The 24,038-nt window shown below is 45.9% G+C and overlaps 1 protein-coding gene across 2 annotated transcripts in view; it reads right to left on the bottom strand.

The window, feature by feature from the left end:
• The window catches only part of Iqgap1 (IQ motif containing GTPase activating protein 1), a 100,730-nt gene extending 79,249 nt beyond the window's left edge, over window positions 1-21,481 (bottom strand). For both annotated transcript variants that reach the window (XM_052762076.1, XM_052762077.1), the window contains exons 1-2: window positions 21,316-21,481; window positions 18,722-18,821 (exon numbers count right to left, since the gene is read on the bottom strand). In XM_052762076.1, the coding sequence (XP_052618036.1) occupies window positions 18,722-18,821; window positions 21,316-21,370 (155 nt within the window). In that variant the 5' untranslated portion in view covers window positions 21,371-21,481. The remainder of the gene's footprint in view (window positions 1-18,721; window positions 18,822-21,315) is intronic.
• Window positions 21,482-24,038: the final 2,557 nt, after the last annotated feature.

Raw genomic sequence — 24,038 nt, 5'->3', positions numbered from 1 at the left:
AGTGAATTTTATGTCATTTAAATTTGTTTGTGTGCCAGGGCACACGAGGAGGTCAGAGGACAACTTGCAGGAGTGGGCTCTCTCCTTCTACCACGTGGGCTCCGGGGACTGAACTCAAGCTGTCAGCTTAGTGGCAAGTACCTTTACCCACTGAGCCGCCTTTCAGAAGGTTTAATATTAAATGATAATAAAAATCAGAGCCGGGTGGGGGGGGGCACGCCTTTGATCCCAGCACTCGGGAGGCAGAGGTAGGAAGAAGACCTCTGTGAGTTCCAGGCCAGCCTGGTCTACAGAGCGAGTTCCAGGATAGCCAGAACTACACAGACAAGCCCTGTCTCTTAAAAAAAACAAAAACAAAACAAAACAAATCAGAAACTGAACTAAGCGTAGACAGTAGCTAAGTCTCAGCAGTTTTGCCCAGGGCTTGCTGTGACCCACTCTCAAGTGTAAGGCCGGGGCTCAGAGGTAAGACCCTTGCCTTGCATGTGTGAAACCTTGGGTATGAGCCCAAGAACTCTTCACAAAAAAGAAGAGACCGGATAAAAAGGATGAGCAGCCCCTATAGAAAGCAGGAGACAGGTTCCTCTTTTTATGAGAGCAATCTTCTCCAGAGCCCTGGGAATATGTTTAGGTCACTATAGTAACATACATCAAATTTAATTTTCAAATTTATGACTTGGTAACAACAAATTAAGGCGTGGTTAACTATGGATCTTATTAAGGACACAGCTCCTCCCTCTAAGGTTCATAACATCTTAGAGGAGAGAGATAGGGTTGTGAAAAGCTGTAACAAAGCTTCAAGAGGAGCCCTCAGCTCAGCCCTCCCTTAGTGTGTAACACAGTTCAAAATCCAGAATCTGACACACACACACACACACACACACACACACACACACACACACACACACACAGAACATCAGAATTGGGGTCACTGCTGATCTTAGCAAAAAAATGTCGATGAGAGAGAGGAAGGTCCACCAGCTGCAGCACCCTGGGGACATGGGATAAAGAGCACACAGAGGAACTCTTCCTTGAAGGAACAGGGGAGAATGAGCATAGATAGGGGAGTGTCAGGGCTAAGGGGGCGCATAGTAAATGGCTTCTGGTGTCTAGGAAAATCACACTGGGTGACCACCCTGATGACAAGGAGGAGCAGGAAAAGAGGCCAAGGCAGCATGGTAAATGAGAGAATCTGCTGGGGTACACCACATTTTGAGGAATTCTATGGAGCAGATAAATGTCAGCAAGCATGATGTAGGAAACTAGAGCTGGAGACGCCTACCCAGACTTCCTGATCAGCCCCACCCATCCCTGCCAATTCCACAGAAGCCTCAAAAAAAACCCCTTCCCCATGATCAGAAACCATAACACCCAAACTTGTAAACTTTCCTATACCACGTGTCTCTTTCTAGCTCTTCACCTACTGGAACCCGTGACTACCCCCACAAAGAAAGGCACTCTCACTGGCTTTGGTCAAAGTGCTCTAACTTCTGGACGATCTCTCAGGCACTCTTGCTAAAGGAACATACTACCCCTGGACTCAATTCTAAACAAACAATAAGAAACAAGAAACAAAGAAAACCCAGAGAATTACAGCAACTTCATGATGCCATAGCACTAGCCCACCACAGCGCCTACGGGCCACACTCTGAACTGAGCCACGATTCTGAGCACCTACTTAATGAGGAGCACTGTGGTCAGAGGTGTTCCTGAGCACCAAAAAGTAACTGAGGCCGCCAAGAATATGGACGCCATGTTTTCCTTCTCTCTGTCACAATTTTAGCCTTTCTTGCAAAACTCAACCAACAGATGCCCTTCCCCCATCTAAACTTTTACACAGTAACTGTCTGCATCATTCCCTTAGTCACCATATGTCACCTGGTGACATTCAGACCTTCCATTCTTTCATGTTGGGTAACTTTTCAATGCTTATGTCTTGTCTGTCCTACTAATATGGAGATCTCTTTAAAAAAAAAAAGTGTCACTGTTTTTAATTACGTGTGTGTAGGTCTGTACACACTTAAGTGCAGGTACAGAGGAGACTGAGAGGTCACAGATTCCCCCTGGAGCTGGAGTTTCATGCACCTGGGTGGCTGGGAACGGAACTGGAAGAGCAGTAAACACTCTTAACTGCTGAGCCATCTCTCCAGCCCCGGATGGAAGCCTCTTAATGGCAGGACAGGTTTAGCGTTTCAAACCCTCCCTGGTACTAAACTCTCCTGAACAATACAGGAGTTTGAAAATGTTTTTCGTTTGTTTTAAAGTAATAAAAACACTTTTTTCCCCTCATCCCTTTTCCACATCAGAGAAAAATGGGCAGTGAAACATTATCAAGTCATTCAAAACAGTGTTTAATAAAACAGATGAAAATAAAACTTATCTTTAAATAACTTCAGAAACAGGCTGGAGAGACGGCTCAGCTTGGCACTGGCTGCTCTTCCAGGGGTCCTGAGTTCAAGTCCCAGCACCCACACAGCGGCTCACGACTGTCTATAATGGGGTCTGATGCCCTCTTCTGGTTTGCAGACAGACAAAGCATGCATATACATAAGATAGATAAGTAAATAAATTTTTAAGTAACTTCAGAAACAGGTTAGAGCAGAGTAAGAAGCTTCTACTGAGCTACGAGTCTATGCTTGAAAATCTTCTACAATGTGGTTTTCCAAAGTGGCTCCAACAACTTCGTGTGTGTGCACTTGGAAAGGGGGCACACGCACATGCTTGCACATGTATGTTAAGACCAGAGGTCAACCTCACATGTCATTCCTCAGGCGCTGTCCACCTTGTGCCGCTGCTGCTCTTTATTATTGTATGTACACACAGCCCAGGCCACACTGCACAGGTGAGGTCAGGGCAGGCTCTCTCCTTCCACCTTCACGAGGCCAGGGGTCAGATTCAGGTCACCAGACGAAACGGTTAACAGATACCTCGGATTTCATTTGCTTTCCCACTAATGCTACTTCTCTCCTATTCTGTGCTTAGACCTTTTTTAACCACAGTGTAGAAAACTATTATTACTACGCTGTGGATAAATCAGTGTATTTTAAAAGCAGAATTTCTTGTATTAACCATTTCCCTAGCAGTTCAAAATTAATTGACACGTCACTGATGTCTTTGTAAGATCCAATATTTGACACAGAAGATGCCCTAAAAAGCTTTCTTTGAGTTGAAAATCCAATAGCTAAAGCTGAGAGTGATGGCATATACTTGTAATCCCAGAATTTGGAATAGAGGCAGGAGGGTCAAGAGTTCAAGGTCATCCTTGGCTATACAGTGAGTTTGAGTCCATAGGCTATAGGAGATCCTATCTCAAAAAACAAACAAATAAAAACTCCAAAAACAAAGAAACAAGCCGGGGTGGTGGTGGTGCAGGCCTTTAATCCCAGCACTTGGAAGGCAGAGGCAGGCAGATCTCCGAGAGTTCGAGGCCAGCCTGGGCTACACAGAGAAACCCTGTGTGTGTGAGGGGTGCGGATTAAGCAGGGGCTGAGAATCTAGCTCAGTTGGTAGATGATGGCCTGACATGCATGAAGCCCTGGGTTGGATCTCAAGCATTTAAGAGATGGTGACAGAAAGACCAGAGGGCCAAGGCACTGAAGGTTAGTGTGACCTACACAAGACCTCATCTCAGAAAAACAAACAAACAAAAAAACCCACCAGCTCTTTTTCTGAGATAAACTTTGCAAGCTCACCATTTTAAACCATTGTAAAGCAAGCAATTTGGTGATTTTTTTTTTGTTATATTCACTATGTTGTCTAACCATTATTACAATATAGTCCCAGAACACTTTTATCCCCAAAAAAGAAGCCCTATACTCATCGAGCAGCCACCCCCTCTAGCACCCCTTTGAAAGTCTGGCTAACTCAGGCAGCTATAAATCACTTTAATTACATTGCATCTAATTTGTATTTATCCAACGTCTCTGCAAAAGTATCACAGGACATACTTTCAAATGCTTGCTGCAATCTGGACATTCCTTGCTTTTGTGACTCACCAATCTGGTGACCCTGTTCAGGAGACGTTTCTGCAGCAGAGTTCTCCTGAAGGAGTCCATGCTGAGGAGTCAGGGAGGCTCCTAACGTCACCCCTGTCCTCAGGAAGTCCTCAGAAGCAGTCTACCTGACAGTGGGCCCCGGAGTTTCACCATCCCTAGGTTTTGTCAGAAATCAGTTCACAAGTTCAGAATCTGTGATATGTTTTCATTTCCTTTTGAATCCCAACTCCAAAAATCACAGTTCTGTTCTTTACAATGACTTAGAGAGCTGGGTGTGACGGTGCACTCCTGTGATGGTGGACACTTGTAGTCCCAGCACTAAGGAGGTAGAGAGGTAGGAGGAGAATCAGGAGTAGCCTTGGCTACATGAGATCATCTCAAAAAAATAAATAAATAAAAATAAATTTAAAAAACAATGTCCTAAAGATCATGGATAACAGTTTAAACAGTTTGGCAATTATACTCAACCAATTAGTGAAAGTCCTTAAACTCTGTCAGCCTCCAGGAATGAGGAGTCAGTGACCAGGGAAAGAATGTATAACACATTGAGCAGGAAAGAGATTACCATAAACATCACAGGTTCTCAGCGAGATCAATCCCTAACCCTGACAGAGAACTGAATGTGCCAGACCAGAGGAACTCAGAGCACTGGTTCCAAGACAGGCGATTTGAGGAATGCTGTATACACCATCCTCTCCCTTAGCAACAGACACACACACACACACACACACACACACACACACACACACAACTAAAGGTACAGCACATGCCCCTGCCTGTTTATTAAGACAGCTATTAATGATGAATAAAATTTAAGATATCATCTAAAAACTATCTGGATGTGGTGGCACATGCCTTTAATCCCAGCACTTAGGAGGCATAGGAAGATGAATCTCTTTGAGTTCAAGGCCAGTATGGTCCACACAGTGAGTTGTAGGCCAGCCAGGGCTACATGGTTAGACCCTGTCTCCAAAAAAAAAAAATATCCAAACAGATCCACCCAAGCCCTCATGCCAAAATTCTAAATGAATCAAAGAGTTAAACGAAATGCTAAAACTCTACATATATATATATATATCCAGTTTCATCATTTATATATATTATATATTGCATATATTCATATCAAATATATCACATATACATATATTTATATTAAATAATACTACATATACATGTGTGCATATATACTTTAAAACACCATTAGACTGGACTGGTCTGGAGGTAAAGCCCAGCAGAATACTTGCCTAATATGGTCAAGGCGCTGGGTTCAATCCCCTTCACTGAAGGGGGAGGGGGAAAGCCCATAAGGGAATATTTTTAAGACGTGGTTTCTAGTAATTTCTAATTATGTATCCGTGTGAGTGTGTAACAGGCCTGTTTAGCAGGTATGTTCTTAAAGAGATGTGTGTGCCCCCCTCTTTGGCTGTCAGACTGCTGAAAGAACGGGCCCCCTGAAATCGGAGGTGTCCCCAGGACTCTCCTGCTGGAGAGGAAACAGCGAAGCCTGGGGGCGTCCAGACAGAACCTTGTTTCCAGGGAAATACCTAGTCAGGTGACCCTGCAGGGCGCTCAGACTGTGACGCACTAGGACCACACTTGGTTGGACTGCTCAGTTGTGTGCATCTTGCTTCCTTCTCAAACCCTACCCTCAGGTCAGGCCCCTGAAGGTGGACCTTGGGGACCGTGCTGGCTCTCTTTGCCCCTCTTCCCAACTTGGCTACATGGACAAAATCCCTTTTTTCTGTTTTTGATATTATTTTGGCTCCAATTAGCTTTTTGAGGACAGATGGCTTGACCAGGTTTGTTGAGGGCACAGAGTGTATGACCCCTGAGACTAGTACAAAGTAAGTGTGTGTGTGTGTGTGTGTGTGTGTGTGTGTGTGTGTGTGTATCTCCACGCTCGCACATTGAGTACATGTACCTAAGAAGGCAAAGGAATCAAATCCCTATGAAGCTGGAATTAAAGCAATTGTGAGTTATCCAACATAGGTACTGGAAACCAAACTCAGACCCTCTGGAAGAGCAATTGGTGCTCTTTACCACTTAGTCATCCCTCCAACCCCAGAATGATTTTATATCATTTCATATACAATAGGACTGTATAAAAATGGCCTGAAGAGAAGGACCCCAGAAGCTAAAAAATAAGATTAATAAAGTCAAATATGTTTTAAGATGCTGTTATTTTAAACACTATTAAGTCTCAAACCCTCTTTGAGCTCCGCTTTGATACATTAAATAGGCACCTCAGTCATCCGTGCCAGGTTTGAAACTTAACAAACACCTTATAGAAAATAAAAGTTTAAAGGGCAAAATGGAATAAATATTTACAACACATATGGCATAAAAAGGACCAAGTTCCTCAATATATAAAGAGCTCTTACAAACCAATAGGAAAAGACTAATAGAGTAACCACAGTGGCTCATGTCTATGATCGAAGCTTCTCAGGAGGCTGAGGTACGATGATTGCCAATAGCACACACATAACGCTGTTAACTCCTCAGCACTGTTTATAATAACAAGAGCTAAGAGGGGCAGGAAATGCTCATTGATGGTCAAGTCCACAACTGAAAAGCAAAGTCACTGAAAAATAAAAATGAGGCACTTTGTTGCATTTGTGTGGAAGAGTTGCAAAATGCACAGTGCACAGCCACTTCTAAAGGAAAATGACCCCTATTCATCAGCAGAGAGGCTAGGGAGAGCACAATCCTAACAGCCTTCTATCTGGAAAAGACAATCCTGGAGCAGGAGAAACAGGAGCAAGGAAAACAGGTGGGCTTTCTTTCTACTCACTATCCTCCCATACCCTCTGAATTATGTACCACATCCATGTATTCTCTGGTTTTGAATTAAAAAAAAAAAATTCAACCTGGGCAAAACTATACTTTAAAAAAAAATATCTCTCACAATAATACCAGTATTCCCTCTTCTTTTTTCGGTCCTCAAAAATCTCACAAGTCTTAGGACCCAGTATCTCCTAGTCCCTCGGGGATCTGCCCCCGGTGGCGGCAGCAGCAGAGCCTTGGGCTGGCAGCTGCCTCTCCAGTCCCTTCTGCTTTTGTTCGGATTTCCAGTGAGTCAACAGGAAGGCATTCTCAGTAAGGAAGAAATAGAGGCCTTTAGACAAGTCCTTCCTCCACCCACAACCCCCCAAACGAAATTCTTGCCAAAAACGATGTAAAGCAATTTCCAACCCAACTTGCCTCTCCTGCCTGCCTGAGGTCACTGTTTAGCAAGTGACGGTCTGGTGGGACAGGAGCTAAGTCCTGGTTAGGCAGAGACCAGGTTAGACAATAGAGAAGGACGAGGAATGGTCCAACGATCCAGTTAAAGACAAAAATAAATGACGGAATTGGGTGTGGTGGACTGTGCCTGGAAATCCAAGCTACTCTGAGACGGGAGCAGAAAGACTGAAACCTGAAGCTAGCCTGGACAACTTAAGGAGACCCTGCTTCAAATGTTTGTTTAACCACTAGGGTTGAGGGTGTGGTTAGCAGCAGGCAACTTGCCCATGTGTGAGACTCTCGGTTCAATCCTCACTAGATAAAACAAACCAGAAGACAAACTGGACGTTAGGAGGTGGATGAGACCACAGGAAGCCGCCGACACAACAGTCCTCGGCCACTTGACAGCTGGACAGCAGTTGTCTCAATACTGGGCCTTTCTGTTGCCCCTCCATGTCTGCAGAGGTCAAGGGCACCGGCAATGGTTGGTGTGACACAGACCGAGGCATGAATTATGCAGACAGTTAAGTGACCTTGGGACAAATGTTATTAAAGATTTATTTATTTATTATGTATACAGAAGAGGGCACCAGATCTCATTACAGATGGTTGTGAGCCACCATGTGGTTGCTGGGAATTGAACTCAGGACCTCTGGAAGAACAGTCAGTGCTCTTAACCTCTGAGCCATCTCTTCAGCCCGACAAATGTTATTAATTCATTTTCCCCTCTTGGGAATAAAAGTAATGCCTACATCACAGTAACGTTCGATTGAAGCTTCTTCAGCATTCAGTATGATTAATGGTAGTTACTACCGTGTCATTATTTGTACAAATACCAGGAACATAGAAGTAGTGAGGGTGCGGCGGTTAAGGACAGGGTTTTGGAGTCCTCACCGAATTTGAATTCCACTACCTGAGTGATTGGCTCCTGTGCGCTTTGCTTTCTTATCTGCTAAGCGTAAATAATAAGCACCTCCCGGGGCATCCAGAACAGCTAACCAGATCCGCACGTGAAGTGCTCAGCACATTGTGGACACAGACACACAGAGAAAGAAAGAGAGAACTCAAGAAATGCTACGGATGACCACAGGGAATGAGACAAAGCGAGAGGAAGTCACTGACTGGGACATGTGGAGATATGTCAGTCCCTGCAAACGGCAGGTTGGGGGCCTGGGCTTTCACGGGGATTTTGTTGTTTCCTTTTAGCTCTCTGAAACATAAAGGATTACACTTCCTATAATATAATATGCCTACTGAAATAACCAAGTCTTCCCTAACAATTTTAAGGAGCTTTCGGAAATTCTAACTTAAGTAAATTTTTACTTTTCAAACTAAATCACTAACCGGATCTTTCATGTATATGTTTAAATGTTTTATTAAAAACATTGCCAGGCCACTATCAGGAGTCTTCCAAAACTAAAATGAAGCAGCAGAGCTGCAATTTACTTGATCAGGGAGGCCCTGGCCCTTGACATTTAACTAGTACTTCACACTCAGCTTGCTCAAAGATATGGTCTCTAAGCAACGGAGTCCCAAATTAAACAAACAGCAGCCATAACATGATTCACTTCCGGAAGGTCTCATTTTGCCTACCAGCACTTTCATTACACAAATACTTGTCACAGGGTTTATTTAGGCAGCCACAATTAGCAACGGAGGTCCATCAAATACCATATAGTTTAAAAATACCCAAAACCGGTCCTGCTACCTCCCAACAAGTATCCTCACATTGCTACACAGTGAAGCCGAGGGAACAGTATAGAATCAGGGACAGCCAGCCCACCAGGCAAGGCCAGGAAACGGAATTCCTAGAACACGCCAACTCGGGACTTCAAATACATTTTCACTATTTTGTCACTGGGGTTTAAAATACAAGAGCACAATTACTGCTTCCGTGTCTAAATCCAGGAGAAATAGATGGCAAATTAGGTCAAATGAACAGGCTCTCTAAGACTTTCTCAATCTTGACTGGTCAACAGTCTGTACACTCAGCAGCTGGGTTAGCACTGGTCTGTGGTCACGTCCACCTCCACACCACGGTCTGTAAGGAGAACTGTAAAGTGTCAAGCCCAGGTTTCCCATGAGCCTCCTTTCCTCCACCTCCGAGGGGACGTCTATGTACCCCACGATTCTGCATGAACTAATGAAAGCCCACGGAGCTAATAAGAGTAAAAAGACTTAACAGATGAATTGAAGACTCTGAGAAGTTAGAGAGCAGGGCCAGTGAGAACAGAGCCAGGACAGCGAGCACCAGCAGACGTGCGGCGCACACACCGAGGACGAAGGCCGCCCGCTGATGGTTTACGATACATCTCTGCTGCTCTGACTTTACATAAACAAATGAGATGAAGAGACATCATGAGGAGACTCTGCAGCGCTCTCCCTCAAGACAGAACCATGAATCAGGGCAATTATTAAAGACAAAATGGGTAATTTCCTAGAGCTACAATAAACAAAGATATTACAGAGAGGGACCAGCCAAGGGGAGGGCAGAGCACACAGGGAAGAACAAATTCGAACAAAATATAATGACGCCTATGCGTGAAAATCAAATTGCCACAGTGAACCACATTACTTCGTGTGCTAACTTGAAAGTTAAGAGAGAAAAGGGGCAGGAGGAAAAGCTTTTTAAAACTGTATTATAAATCAAGAAGATCTTCGACTGAGGGCTGGCTTGGAGTGCCTGCGTCTCACACAGCACACCTGAGGCCCCGGGTTCCATCCCCACCACTGAAGAGTCCACATTACAGACAAAATTGCTAAGACAACGCCAATCTGAAGGGAACAAAAATTCCATAAAAGTGAAAAACCAAACAAATCACAGCATTTGTCAATGAGCCAGCGTGGAGCTGCTTCAGTTTCTCCGTAAGAACGAGCAAAGCAAATGTGCTCTGCATTGAGAGAGAAGCATATACCTCACCTCAACAGGCAAGTCCAGAGCTAGACTGCACAGCTTCATAGTCATCAAGTTAGACAGAAATTGCTACCAGACAAGAAGATTGCTTTAAGCTGCATATTGTGGTTTGGTTTGGTTTTGGGTTTTGTTTTGTTTTGTTTTGTTTGTTTTATTCTTGACAGGGTTTCTCTGTGTAGTTTTGGTACCTGTCCTGGATCTCGCTCTGTAGACCAGGCTGGCCTCGAACTCACAGAGATCCGCCTGGCTCTGCCTCCCAAGTGCTGAGATTAAAGGCGTGCGCCACTGATGCCTGGCTGGTTTGTTGTTGTTGTTGTTGTTGTTGTTGTTTTGACTTGGTTTGGTTTTCAGGTTGGGAGAGAGGGTCTCTCTATGCAGACCTGGCTGTCCTGGAACTTGCTCTGTAGACCAAGGTGGCCTTGCTGCCTCTGCCTTCCGAGTGCTGGGATGAAAGGCATGTGCCCCTATCCCTGGCTAACTTGCACACATTTGTCATTCCAGACTTGGGAAGAAGAAGCAGGAAGATCAAAGGCTCAAAACTAGCCTGAGCTACATGGGATCCTGCCTCTCTCTCTCTCTCTCTCTCTCTCCTCTCTCTCTCTCTCTCTCTCTCTCTCTCTCTCTCTCTCTCCGATCCTGCCTCTCTCTCTCTCTCTCTCTCTCTCTCTCTCTCTCTCTCTCTCTCTCTCTCTCTCTCTCACACACACACACACACACACACACACACACACACACACACACACACAAACACAAAAAGACAGGCAGTCAACAGAAAATCTGGATATGAAAATAAAAACTACACACAAAAATGTAAGAAAATGTTCAACTTGGCCAATAATCAAAGTAACATGGCTTTAAACTGGATAAATCTAAATAAAAATATTATGTAGATGTTGAAAACGGCAAGAAAATTTTGAATTTGTGGTGCTGGAGAGATGGCTCAATGGTTAAGAGCATATATTGCTTTTGCAGGGGACCTGAGTTCAGTCCCCAACACCCACGTCAGAAGCTCACAAGAGCCTGTAACTCTAGCTCCAGGAGACCAAATCTCTCATCTGCCCTCCCCAAGCACCTGCATGCATGTGTACATACCTACCCACATACAGACAAACACACATACACACACACATAAAATGACCTTTTAAATTGGTGATACAACTAACGAAAACTATGTACAGACACAGGTAATTCCTTAATCCCTCCCTTTTCTTTTATTATCTCATGGTAAAAGGACTTTAGATACAGTGGTACATAGTCGATAAGACCGCCTCCTTACTCTCCGTCCCCATTCTCCTGTTACTGTTTCCTTTCCAAAAAACTACAAGCCTCCAGTGGAAACACTAGGGCCACCACCTTACACGGTGTCTAACTACTGACACTGTGACACGAGGTTGTTGTGCACAAAGGTGTCGGGCCACATGCACGGCTATGCATCCTAGGCCACACACTGGGTACAGCTTACTTAGGACTCTGAAAGTGTATTAACACTGCTTCAAGTTCCTATTAAATCTTCAGATCTTCCTTTGGCCACAGACAAGGATAAAGAATGTATTCACTGGGGCTCAGTGCTTTAGAGCACTGGCTGCTCTTGCAAGGAAGCCGGGTTCAATTCCCAGCACCCACATAATAACTCAACTCTCTGTAACTCTAGGGGGATCCGACATCCTTGTACATGCAGGTAAAACACCAAAGAACATAAAAATTCAATAAAATAGAATGCATTTACTGAGTGATTTCTGTATCTCCCTGGGCCACCCCCTTAACCCCTACACCAACTCTGTAAAATGCAGAGTATTCCCACTCTGCAGAGGACTACAGTCCCACTGCCTGAGGTTAAGCGGCTTGCAAAACCAGAATCAGAACACATACTTGCTCAAACTCAAAGTCCCATTCTTTCCACTCCGCCCAAGTATCTCAACATTCTTTTCCATGGCCCAATTACCTCAAGAGGCAAGATCTTCAAGGGTTGTTTCTCTTACTTTTTTCAGTTACAGGAATCATGAGGGGTAGCTGTGTGACTGACTGTTCTTCGTAATGATGGTACCTACTAACAACTTGACGGATTATATCGGCCTACTTTTAATACTGTTTTGTTTTATTCTGTTTTTTGTTTCTGAGGAAGGTCTCACTTTGAAGCCCAAGCTAGTCTCAAATTCTCAATCCTCCTGCCTCAGTCTCTAAGTCCTGAGGTTATATGAGTGCACCACCACACCTGCCTTTTGCAGGCTGGCCTCAAACTCATGATCTTCCTGTCTCAGCCTCCCGAGTGTTCAGATCTCACCCCAGCTCCTACTTCTTTGTGACTTGAGACTGAGTCTCCTGTGGTGCATGCTGACGGCTGTGGTGTTCACAGTGACTCACCTCCTGAGCCTCCAGTCTCCACCTCTCAGAGGCTGGAATTATCATCCGAGACACCCAGACAGCTTCACATTTTTTGTTTTGTTTTGTTTTTTTTTCATTTTCAAACTTTTTTTTCCCAAGATAGGATCTCTCTGTGTAGTCCTGGAACTTGCTCTGTAGACCAGGCTGACCTTGAACTCACAGAGATCTGCCTGCCTCTGCCTCCCAAATGCTGGGATCAAAGGCATGTGCCACCACTACCGTCTTTTTCCAATTTTCATGTGTGTGCATGTTTACATATGCATATTTATTTTTGTTTGTGTATGCACACTTATGAACAGGGAAGCCTAAGGTTTATCACAGGAATCATCCTCCATCGCTCTTGCACACATTCATCAAGGCGGGGGTCTCTCATCAAACCCAGAGCCTCTCAAGATGCTAGTCGCACTTGACAGCTTTCTGGGGTTGGAATTACAGATGGGCCCCACCCACCTGCATTTCTCATGGGTTTCTGAGGATCTGAACTCAAGCACTCTTTAACCCCAATAACCACTGAGCCATTCCCCAGCCCCAGTTTCACTTTTTTGGGGAGTTAGGGAGGTGTAGGGTGGGTAGGTAACAGAATCTACTTACGTTGCCCTGGCTGCCCTGGATTTCACTATGTGGACCAGGCAGGCCTCAAATTCACAAAGATTTGCCTATCTCTATCTTCTCCTGCATGCCCAGTGCCAGGATTGAAGGCCTATGCCATACCACATCCTGCCTCTGCTTCACATGTGTCAAGTTTACAATGGAGTCTGGTAAAAAGTGACATAGTCATACGAGGAAAGAAAACTCACGTTTGTAACACTATTACTGTCTGAGTAGCAGTATTACTACGTGAGTAGCACAGTTACTGTCAGAATAACACTGTTACCGTCTGAGTAGCCCTGTTACTGTCTGAGTAGCACTGTTACTGTCTGAGTAGCCCTGTTACTGTCAGAATAACACTGTTACCGTCTGAGTAGCACTGTTACTGTCTGAGTAGCCCTGTTACCGTCTGAGTAGCACTGTTACTGTCTGAGTAGTATTGTTACTGAGTAGCACTGTTACCGTCTGAGTAGCCCTGTTACCGTCTGAGTAGCCCTGTTACTGTCTGAGCAGCACTGTTACCATCTGAATAGCCCTGTTACTGTCTGAGTAGCACTGTTACTGTCTGAGTAGCATGTTACTATGTGAATAACACATCTTTTCTTTCCTCCACTTTTAAGTTATATTTCTCCATCTAAGAATTCTGAACACTGGTAAACATGCTGTTTTTTCTAGTTACCTCGCCTATGCATTAGGGGGTTTTGCCTTGTAAATATGTTAACTTCTGTTTTCAAAATCAGAGTCAGAGCCTGGAAATAGCCAGATGTTCCTGGACCTCTAATACCATTCAGGAAGGTGATCTACAGAGGCCAACCCAGAAAATGTTCTATGCCAACAGCAAAGATGTACACACAAAAGGGAATCTGTTTCCAAGAGCTGTTCTCTTTCCAAAATACTTTTTCAACTCCCCTCCACTGAAGGTAAAGTGCTTCTGTTTAATACTAGCTCTTGTTAACATCATGTAGTTTCCAACAACCTCCAACCAGCCACAGCCTGGACTGGCTTCTACAAAGGTAGTTGGGAGAGTGTCTATACCCTTAAGCTGGGGTGTGGGCACTCAGAAGAAGGTGGCCCACGGAAGACTCAAAAGGATACGCCCAAAAGTCTCTGAAGGAAGGGACTAAGTAGATTAGTGAGAGAGTACTAGAATTAACTGTCTTCTTTAACCTAACTGGATTTTCCTTCACCTCCAAACCCACCATACTCTCTCCGCTCCCCTGACCTACCTAATATGTTCTTTCTTGGCTCCTTGTCTTTTTTTACCCTAGCTACCTTCTGATCCTTCTGTTACATTCTTGTCTCGAATCCTGAGTGTCTACATACCTCACATGTCAATGTCAGCTTCTTCAACTGGGTGAAATGGCATTCCTGACTCATGCAGATACTCTTTAGCTGAACAAATGTCAAGCTCAATCAGAACAGACATAGACAGACAGACAGACAGGTAGATCGATGGATATAGATACAGATCGATGACAGATAGATGTAAGCACTAAAAGGCATCCTTTGATAGTCTTCGCTCTGCTATACAGCCCTTAGCATTCTAAAATTTTATTAGAATACCAACTTAACTTTCATACTGAAGCCGCTTTTCAATAAAGCAGAAATCTCTGCATTGTGTTTCTCAACCATTCCCATACTTTTATGAAATCCACTCTTAATATTTTGGGAAATTATGACCCCAAACCCGTTCCTGCAGCATACTCTAATCTCTCTACACACAGAGACACAGACAACACAACAGTCTTCACGCATCCAATCTCCACACGGTTCCCTCTCCCCAGGAACAAACTCAGTTAAAGGTCCGGGGAAAGAGAGCCCCAGGGCGCACAATGGCGCCTCTGTACTAAAAGGTGGAGTGCTCAGCAGGAGCAGCGGAGTTATAAATAGAAGTGAGGAGGGAGCCTTTCTCCCCTGGATCTCTCTCATCTTTATTCCAGGCCTCTGAGTTGATGTAAACCCCAGACCTTGGGGATCCTCCAACTTGAGAGGAAATAGAACCAGGCCAACCCAAAAGGGTACACTGGGCTTTTGCCGGAGGGGAAGATGAGCCCAAGAGCATCAGACACAGCCCAGCTGCCCAGGTGAGGCAACAGGGCAGGGAGAGGAAGTCCTGGCTAACGATGATTGACTGGCAGGCATCACATCAAGTGACTGGTAGAAATTCTACTCCTCTGGGCCTACCATAACACTGCCAGGTTTCTTGGCTCTCCCTAGTTGTAACTTAGACACTTCCATAGCTGATTTTCTAATCAGAGGTTGCTGTTGGCTTTGGGCATGGGGGACAGAGGGCAGATACTGAATCCAAATTTGATACCATTTTACTCCCTAGGAAAAAAACAGGCAGCATTTCCACAATGCTAGGGTAGGACAAGATGATGTACAACTATTATGTACAAAGCTTTAAAATAAAAATAAAAATAAACTGTCACAAATGTCTCCACTGCCTAAGTCACTTCCTAAGCTTGCAAAAGCAACCACCTGAAAAGCCCTTCAGTGACTAATGGCCTCTCGATGGGTTAGCTAAACGGGCTGCTTTTCCACGCTGGACGCCGCTCCCGTCAGAAGGTACAGGCTCTGGAATTCTGCAAATAAAATGTTACTAGTGCTGCACTTGAAAAGGAAGTTAAGAGCATTGTTAACTCCCTAAGAGGTTATGATCGAAAAACCATTCAAGTTTTTAAAATGTGTTAAAAGCAAGAAAATCTTACTTCTCAACTGGGGTGAGAAGGCCCAGCTAAATCACCAGAGGCATTTAAAACATCTGGGTATGGAGGTGGGGGTGCAGTTCAACAGTAGGACATGTTCAACAGTAAAGTTCGGACTGTCTACATCTGTAAAAACTCTCCCAGGAGAGTCTAATGTGCACACCACACACCCAGTTAATGACCACTGCACAAATAAGGAACATTCCTTAACCGAGAAACCATGAGGAGCCAGGTGTGGTGGTGGACAACTGTGGCACGGGACTCATGGTTCCTGTCACCTCCAGCTGCAGAGTGAGCTCCAGGCCAGCCTAGATGACACGACCCCCACCCCTAAGGAGCAGCTCCAAGTAGACTCAGAAAGCTCAGGCCTCGGTTTCCTCACTGAAATGAGCTGGCTGCTTTGGACAGAAGTTGACCTTGTACCAGGGATGTAGTCCGGTGGTAGAGAGTGCTCTGCCTCGAACTTAGTAGCAAGCACAAGGCCCAAATCCCTGATGCTCTGGGAAAAGTAGAACTTTAAGCTAGACCAGTGGTATGGCAATATCACAGCAGGTATTGGCAAGATGCTCTGAAATACTACAAATGAAGTGTAAAATGGAAACGTCACTGTCACACTGTGAAACGGCAACATCACAGTAGAAATCCAATACAGAAACAAAAGCAGGAGGGCCAGTGGAGGAGAGGGAAATCGGTGAGCTGGGTCTTCGGACACCTCAACAGGGTCCCAACGGCTCCACAGAGCACAAGGTGGCCTTGCGACCAGCTGCAGCTTACAAATCCCTTGACCTTCCACAACGAGAAGTTCAGTTTAAGTGACAGAGAACTTCGTGTTTTCATTCCCTTACAAACTTCTAGGAGAAAATATTCCCTTTCTCACAATATATTCATCCCTTGCTATCTACACTTTCATTTACCATGAAGTTGGGAAAGAAGCTCCGTGGTATGCTTCACCCCTGGCACTACCAAAACTACTGTAATAAACTTCCATTCAGAAGACTAGTGTAAGGCAGAGGCAGGAGGGTCTCTGAGTTCAAGACCAGCCTGGTCTACAGAGTGAGTTCCAGGACAGCCAGGACTACACAGGGAAACCCTGTCTCGGAAAAACAAAAACAAAACAAAAAAAAAACAAAAAATAGTATTATTATTGCTAATCCTCACCTAAATTATCACTACTATCCTCCTCTGACTTCCTAAACAGGCCGTAAAGTCAGGGAAGCAGCCGAGACTCAGGAAGACTCCATAGGAATAGGAAGACGGCTCTGGAGGTAAGACCCGGGTTCAATCCCTAGTACCATGTCAGGTGGGTCACTCTCCTTCCACTCCAGTTCCAGGGGCTCTGACGCCTTTGGCCTCCCTAGGCGTGTGCACATGCGATTCAAAATAAGAGTCCAGGCAACCCTAACTGAGGCTGTTTTTGTCATTTTTTGAGAAAAGGGCACCTCTGAAGGGCTTAGAGTTCTGGGGCTCAAGAATACTTGTTGCATGGACTATCAACTTTCCTGGAGTGCTTTTTACATTTTTAGAATTATTTAAGAAACACAGAGTCAAATCTTTACTCTTGTTTCCTCAGCCCCGTCTGAACCATCCTTGATTTTTTGGTAAACTTGGATGACGAGTGTCTTTCATTATTCCTCACTGTACACAATCTGTAATTGTACTTATCGCCTCTGGAATCTTGCAAAGGAATAGGAGCAACAGAACAAAAGGAGTGACTGATAACAAACTGACACCCTAAAATTAAGATCACAAGGTCTTGAGATACCTGGAAAAGATAAACAGCAGCTGCTCATCCTCCTCACAGCGAATGCAGAGGAGATGGGCGTGGTGGTGCATGCCTGTAATCTCAGCACTTGGGAGGTGGTGGGAGGGGGATCAGATAGGCCTCAGAAACACAACGAGTTTGAGGCCACCACGGGGCTCAAGACCTAAGACCCTGTCTCTAAAAAAGTGTGGGGTGGGGGTGTGGCACATGGGAGCACATGCATTTGATGACAGGTCTCCCGATGCTGCAGCATTGACCTGGATGAATCATACCTACAGCACTACCTTGTTAGATAAGGGTCTTTGGTTTTCTTCTGGCCCTGGGTGTCTCCCAGGACCTTGGGCATACTCGACTAAGGTACCTACCTCCTCAATCCGTTACAGCACTACCCTCGTCAGCCTCCCAAACCTAATCCCCTCTCCACAAGTCACAAGGTGAACGAGGCTAAAGACAGAAACAAAAACCTGTGAAGAATTAGGAAACATTAAGACCAAGAACACCAAACCCTAACTTAAAATGTTATTTCTAGGTCTGGAGAGATTGCGGTTAAGAGCACTAGCTGCTCTTACAGAGGAACTCGGGATCAACTCCCAGCACCCACATGGCCGCTCACCACTGTCTGTAACTCCAATTCCAGGGGATCTGACACCTTCACACAGATAGATACACATGCAAGAAAAACACCAGTGCACAGAAAAATACATCAATCTTCAAATGTTATTTCTAACAGACAGCAGCAGTACCCAAACGACCACTCTACACATTAAAGCTGGGTAACACAGCCCTAAAAATCTCTTCCATATGCGCAAACATTCAACACTGTGGACAAACCACCGTGGACCACTTGTTCCCATGAACAAACACTGCTACCAACCTCCAACATTCTGACGTAAAATGTAATGCACACAAAGAAAGCTATCTGGAGGCTAGACAGATGGCTCAGCAGTTAGGAGAGGACCAGAGTTGGGCTCTCAGCACCCACATCAGGTGACTCAACTGCCTGTAACTCCAGCTCCAGGAAGATCTATCGCCTTCTTCCAACCTCCGCAGGCACCCATACACGGGTACCAAAACAAACACATACACATAAATAAAAACAAGTCTTAAAAAAAGCACCGCACATCAGTCCCCTTCCCTGGTCCACCTTTACCTCTTTGCTTCTTCCAAATGACAAAGGTACTCGTAAGCCACATTCTGCCGTCGCCTTTCATCCATCTCCTCTGCAGTGAGTCTCTCATTATCCAGGACAGCTAAAACAAGAAGGAAAGAGTGTAAAGGCCAAGATCTGTACCTTTCCTCAGCAATAAATGAGGGCCATCGCCATCAAATTGCTGCTACTCCCCTAGGAAAGCAGGCTAACTAGTGGGTATGTGGGTAGCCAGGCGCACTACAAATGATTTTCCTAAAAACAAACCCACATGGTTTCAATATGGTTTCAACCACACTCATCTCATGGTAAGGGGCTGCAGAGATGATTCAGCAGTTAAGAGCACTTGTTGCTCTTGAAGAGGAAGGACTGGGTTCCTAGCACCCACCTCTCTCGGCTCACAAGCATCTGTAAGTCTAATTCAAGGGGATCCAATGCCCTCTTTCTGACCTCCAAGGATACCATGTATACATGCAGGCACTCATACAAATAATATATAAGCTGCCCATGTTCCAGAGAACAACCCCATACCCATGCACATAGGGGCAGCACTAACTGGACCTAGTTGGTTTTTTTTGTTTTTTTAAGGCTAGAAAGATGACTCAGACTCAGTTAAGAGGATTGGCTCCTCTTGCAAAGGACTTGGGTTCAAGTCCCAGCATCCACATGAAGGCTCACAATAGGTTATAACTCCAGTTTCAGGGGATCAGACATTTGCTTCTGGCCTCTGCAGGTGCCAGGTACACACATGGTGCACAGACATCACACTTGCAGACAACAAATCGCCCATACACATAAAAAAAGATAAAAAAGAGTCAGGACAGCGCACGCCTGTAATCCCAGCACTTGGAAGGCAGAGGCAGGCGGACCTCTGAGTCCAAAGCCAGACTGTCTCAAATAGCAAGTTCAGGCCAGCTAAAGTTATACAATGAGATCCTGTCTCAGATAAATTATTGAAGGGATAGAAGATAGGTATAACCATATTTCACTTTTATGTATATATGGAATTCTCAAGGAATTAATTTTTAAATGTTTTAAATATATATGTACTACATTTTCTTGTAGCCTCAAAAGGTACCAACTAAGGCCTGTCCTTGTTGGTCAGAACTAATACAGAGGGCATCACACTCTCCCTCTTTATTCACAGCCCAAGGCAGCAGCTAGGGATTAAGCATTTTCCATACATTCTCTCACTATAGCCCAGAACAATCCTGTGATTACCACTATTGGACAGATGAGGAAATTGAAGCTGGATGAACCCAGCCCTAAGGCTAATAAATGGACCCACATTCAAATCCACCTATCTCCAGGGCCTGTGGGCTTAACCTTGAAGCAACCTGCCTCCTCCATAATCATCCCAAGGTAAGAAATGAATTTCTAACTCCTGAAAAAACAATCACAGCCCTTCTCACTCTGGCCTCGACTACTTTGGGAAATTCTTTTTCTCTCCTTTCAATTCCAATCCCACCACTACACTACCACACCATTCAGTTTCTTCCACAGAGTATCCCTATATTCTTCAATACCATATTTAGTTAATGTCTGCCCTCTCGAAGTCATGTCTTGCACACCCTGCCCTACACAGAGCATCACTCAAGTCTGTTCAAAAGTCACCCCCTGTGCTCCCACGGCCTCCCTAAGTCCCTTCTCTTCATTCCCATTACTTTTTATACCTGCTTCATGCATCATGTGTCTTTATTGCACCTTATTATCTCCCTCCCTGCCCCCAGCTGATGACCGAACCCAGGGCCTTGCGATCTACCACTGGGCTAAATTCCCAACCCCGCATCTGATTATCAATCATTTGTACACCTGTCTGTCTCTGATAGTTTTTGAAGGTACTGCACAGTCTTAATCATCTCCAATTCCACAAACGTAGCACACTATCTCACACATAACTGTGGATATGTTAACGTATCCTTTAAGAATGTACTTTTCCCAGAACATAAAACAAAATCTAAACTCGAGACCCAAAGGTATCCTCTTGTAACTACTATCCCAAGTACAGTTAATTAGTTCACTGATGTTGCAGGGATGACCACAGAAAATGAGGAAGTGGGGGGGGGGGGGTATTTGGGTGTGTGTGTTTTAATTTTACTTTTGAAATGCTAACAAGAGAACCCGGCCCGAGAAAGCTTAAGTGGCTTGCCCAAAACTGCACCTCGCAGCTAGTCTGGCCGCGCGGGTCTGCACCCTGGGTCACCGTCGCAGGCAGCAATCAGGGCAGCACTGCACTTTCCCACCACGCCCGAGCAGAACCCCTGGGTCCAGTGCCCAGGACACGCCCTGCACGGTCCTCCTGCCACCTCACCCCAGGCCGTCTTCCCCAATCTCAGTAGAGCTAAGCGGCGGAGGCGCTGGGTGGGGCTCCCCTGCCGCAGCGCCTGGAGAAGGCTGAGGCCTCCAGGTTCCTACCCGCCACCTCCGGAGCTCGAGAGGGCTTAGTTAAGGCGCCAACCTTTCTGCCAGCTACACAGCTGGGCTGCTCTTCCGGGTCCGTGTGGCCCCAGGCCACCCCGAGCACCCGCCCGGCTGAGCCCCCGGGAAAACCCGAGCCTGGCCCCTCGCCCGCGCACCCCAAGCCCCCCGGCACTCACAGCCATAGTGTGGCCGGACCACACCCAGCCCATCAACCTCCTCTGCGGCGGACATGGCGGCCGAGTCCGGTCTCCGGTGAGGAAGCGCTGAGACCTTGAAGACGCGGGCGGCAGCAGCAGCGGCAACTCCTGCCCAGTGCGCGGGCTGTCGCTGTCCCCGAGGCCCCGCCCCGCGCCATCGGCCCCACCCTGCAGGCCCCGCCCCGCAGACCCCGCCCTCCAGGCCTCGCCCAGTCCCGCCCTCCAGAGCGGGCGGAAGGGGCGTGGTTACTTTTGCAGGACCCGCCCCTGCCCGCTTCGCCCTCCACTTGCGGAAGCGAGGAGGCGGAGCGCGGTAGGCAAGTCCTTAGGCCAGCTTCGTCCGTTGTCCCGACACTCCTTCTCCATCCTCCTCGCCGCGGCTCGAACTGAAAGGGCGCCAATGTCTGCAGCTTGAAATCCAAACTTTTTCGGCCGCCTGCCTTCTCCTGACAGCTGAGTTAACTCCTTCTGCACCGCGGCTCATTAAAGGAGCCCTTTCAGGTGGCCCAGGATGCTCTTGTTGCACGCAAGTAGGACCCAAACTGACAGGAAAGACTTCCTACACTCTGCCACATTTTGTCTATCTGGCTTCCGTTCTCCCCCAGCAGTGCTAACGTGGAGAACCGCTCAATCTCTTAAATTTGGGGGACAAAGACGGTGAAGCGGGAGAGCTGTTTATCAGACTAACTTTACACTCTCAGCTCTTCTTTGCAAGCCCTTACGGGTTATCTTGACCCGGTTAAGAATGCCTCCTCGTGTTGCCCTTGTGATCTGCTTTCGAAGTATCCGTATTCAACCGAATTCTGCCCTCAACCCTTTTTGTTTTTTCTCAGTAACTTTCCCGGCATGGTGGTAGTGCAAGCCTATAATCATCCCACACTTGGGAGGCTGAGGCAGAAGGATCACCATGAGTTCGAGGCCAGCCAGGATTACGGAGTGAGTCACTGCCTCCAAGTAATAATCATAACTAAAATAAAAACGCCATTCTCAGTAACCTTACACTCACCATAAACCTCGGACGGCTTCTACTTACAATCCGGACCGTTTGGAAGCCCCTCCATAATTTCAAGCTATCTAATGTGCACTTTCAGGTGCGTCTCCCACAGACACTAAAAGCTCACGAGTCAAACATTCCTGCCTCAATCTCTGAAAGTATTCAATCACCAGTCACACACACGCCGGGTTCTTGCCTCGCCTCTATTTCTGAAGTGTTTAGTTTTTGTTTCTGCCCACACCTGTGATTACAGTGTTTAGATTATCATCGTGTCTATTCTCACTTCTGCCAACCAGAATGTCACAATTACCAGCATGGTCTTTTGTTCTTTCCAAAACACAAAACAGTTCTTTTTACTAATTATGTGCCTTCAAACATTTAAAAGAATCTACAAGACTACATTTTGATTTTCTTTTTAATTCCTTCAATTATCTAATGGCAAGTAGAGAACCACCTGCAGGTTAATAAATGGGTCACATGGGACAAGGGGACAGGTGTCTCCCTGTGTCAGGATGAAGTTTCTTTGTGTGTAGTTAGTTCCAGGTGTGTGATTCGTGAGGTTCAAAGGAGGCAGTCCAGATCCAGTGCTGTACAATCTAGATTAGTGTAAGCCACCTTGAATGTACAAACTAGTCCTACCATCTCTGCTATGAAAATTAGGGCAGTCCTGGTCCGAGATCACAGAGCTCTAGCTTGAATCTCTTTTGGGTCATTCCAGCCTGGCCTGCCCTCCGTTGTGGCTTCCAAGGCAATCTGGAGATTTGCCAAGAGACAGACAGACCCAAAGTCTGTGTTGGTGGCTCTTTGAGATGGTGAGTAAAGGCAGTGGTTGCCAAGCCTCAGAACCTGAGTTTGATGCTCAGGTCTGACGTAGTAGACCGAGGGCGAGGACTCAGACTCTTGGGGAGTTACCCTCTCACCTGCACATGTGCATGAGCATACACTGACCTACAATGTTCCAACATAACAGAGGCTTTCACCTTGGAGACCTGCTGCGTCTCAGGGGTCTTGAGCGGAGATTTACACTCTCTCCCTAGGATTTTCAGGAGCCAATGAGAGTTCACTGGATGCCTTCAGAACCAAAGAGCTTTCCAAGGCACCTGTCCCTGTCTTGGGGCTCGAACCCATTCTAGGGCACCGTGCCCTCTACAGAGACAAAAGAACCCCGCTTCCCATCCGTTGCTGTTATCTCACAACTTTTGTTTCTTCTTCGTTTATCATGGTCTTAATTAAAGGTCATATCTTCTTTGCAGCAACAGCTCCACTGAAGATCCGCTCAGCTACCCAATTCCATAATCCACTGAGTGGCACGTAACTGATTCAGCTCATCTTTTCATTTCATTGGTATTTCCCTGCATACCCACAGGTGGGCTGCCTTTGGACTAGATGCCAATTAAGAATAGAGAATGCTAAACGGGGTATTATAGATAATGGCCCTGGGTCTTAGAATGGCTCTGTGATTGTTTGAAAGAAAATGGCCCACAAAGGGAATGGCACTAGCAGGAGGTACAGCCTTATGGGTATGGCCTTGCTGGAGGAAGTGCATCACTGTGGAGTTGGGCTTTGAGGTTTCCTATGCTCAAGCTACGCCCAGTGTCACAGTTCACTTCCTATTGCCTATGGTTCAAGATATAGAACGCTCAGCTCCTTCTCCAGCACCAATGTCTGCCTGCATGTTGCCATGTCCCTCCATGGCAATAATGGATTA

Source organism: Peromyscus californicus, unplaced genomic scaffold (genome assembly GCF_007827085.1).
Source record: "Peromyscus californicus insignis strain IS unplaced genomic scaffold, ASM782708v3 Scaffold_4__1_contigs__length_199733344, whole genome shotgun sequence".
NCBI classification, from domain to species: Eukaryota; Metazoa; Chordata; class Mammalia; order Rodentia; family Cricetidae; genus Peromyscus; species Peromyscus californicus.
The sequence above is the reverse complement of the archived record's forward strand: the minus strand, read 5'-3'. Positions and strand labels throughout refer to the sequence as shown.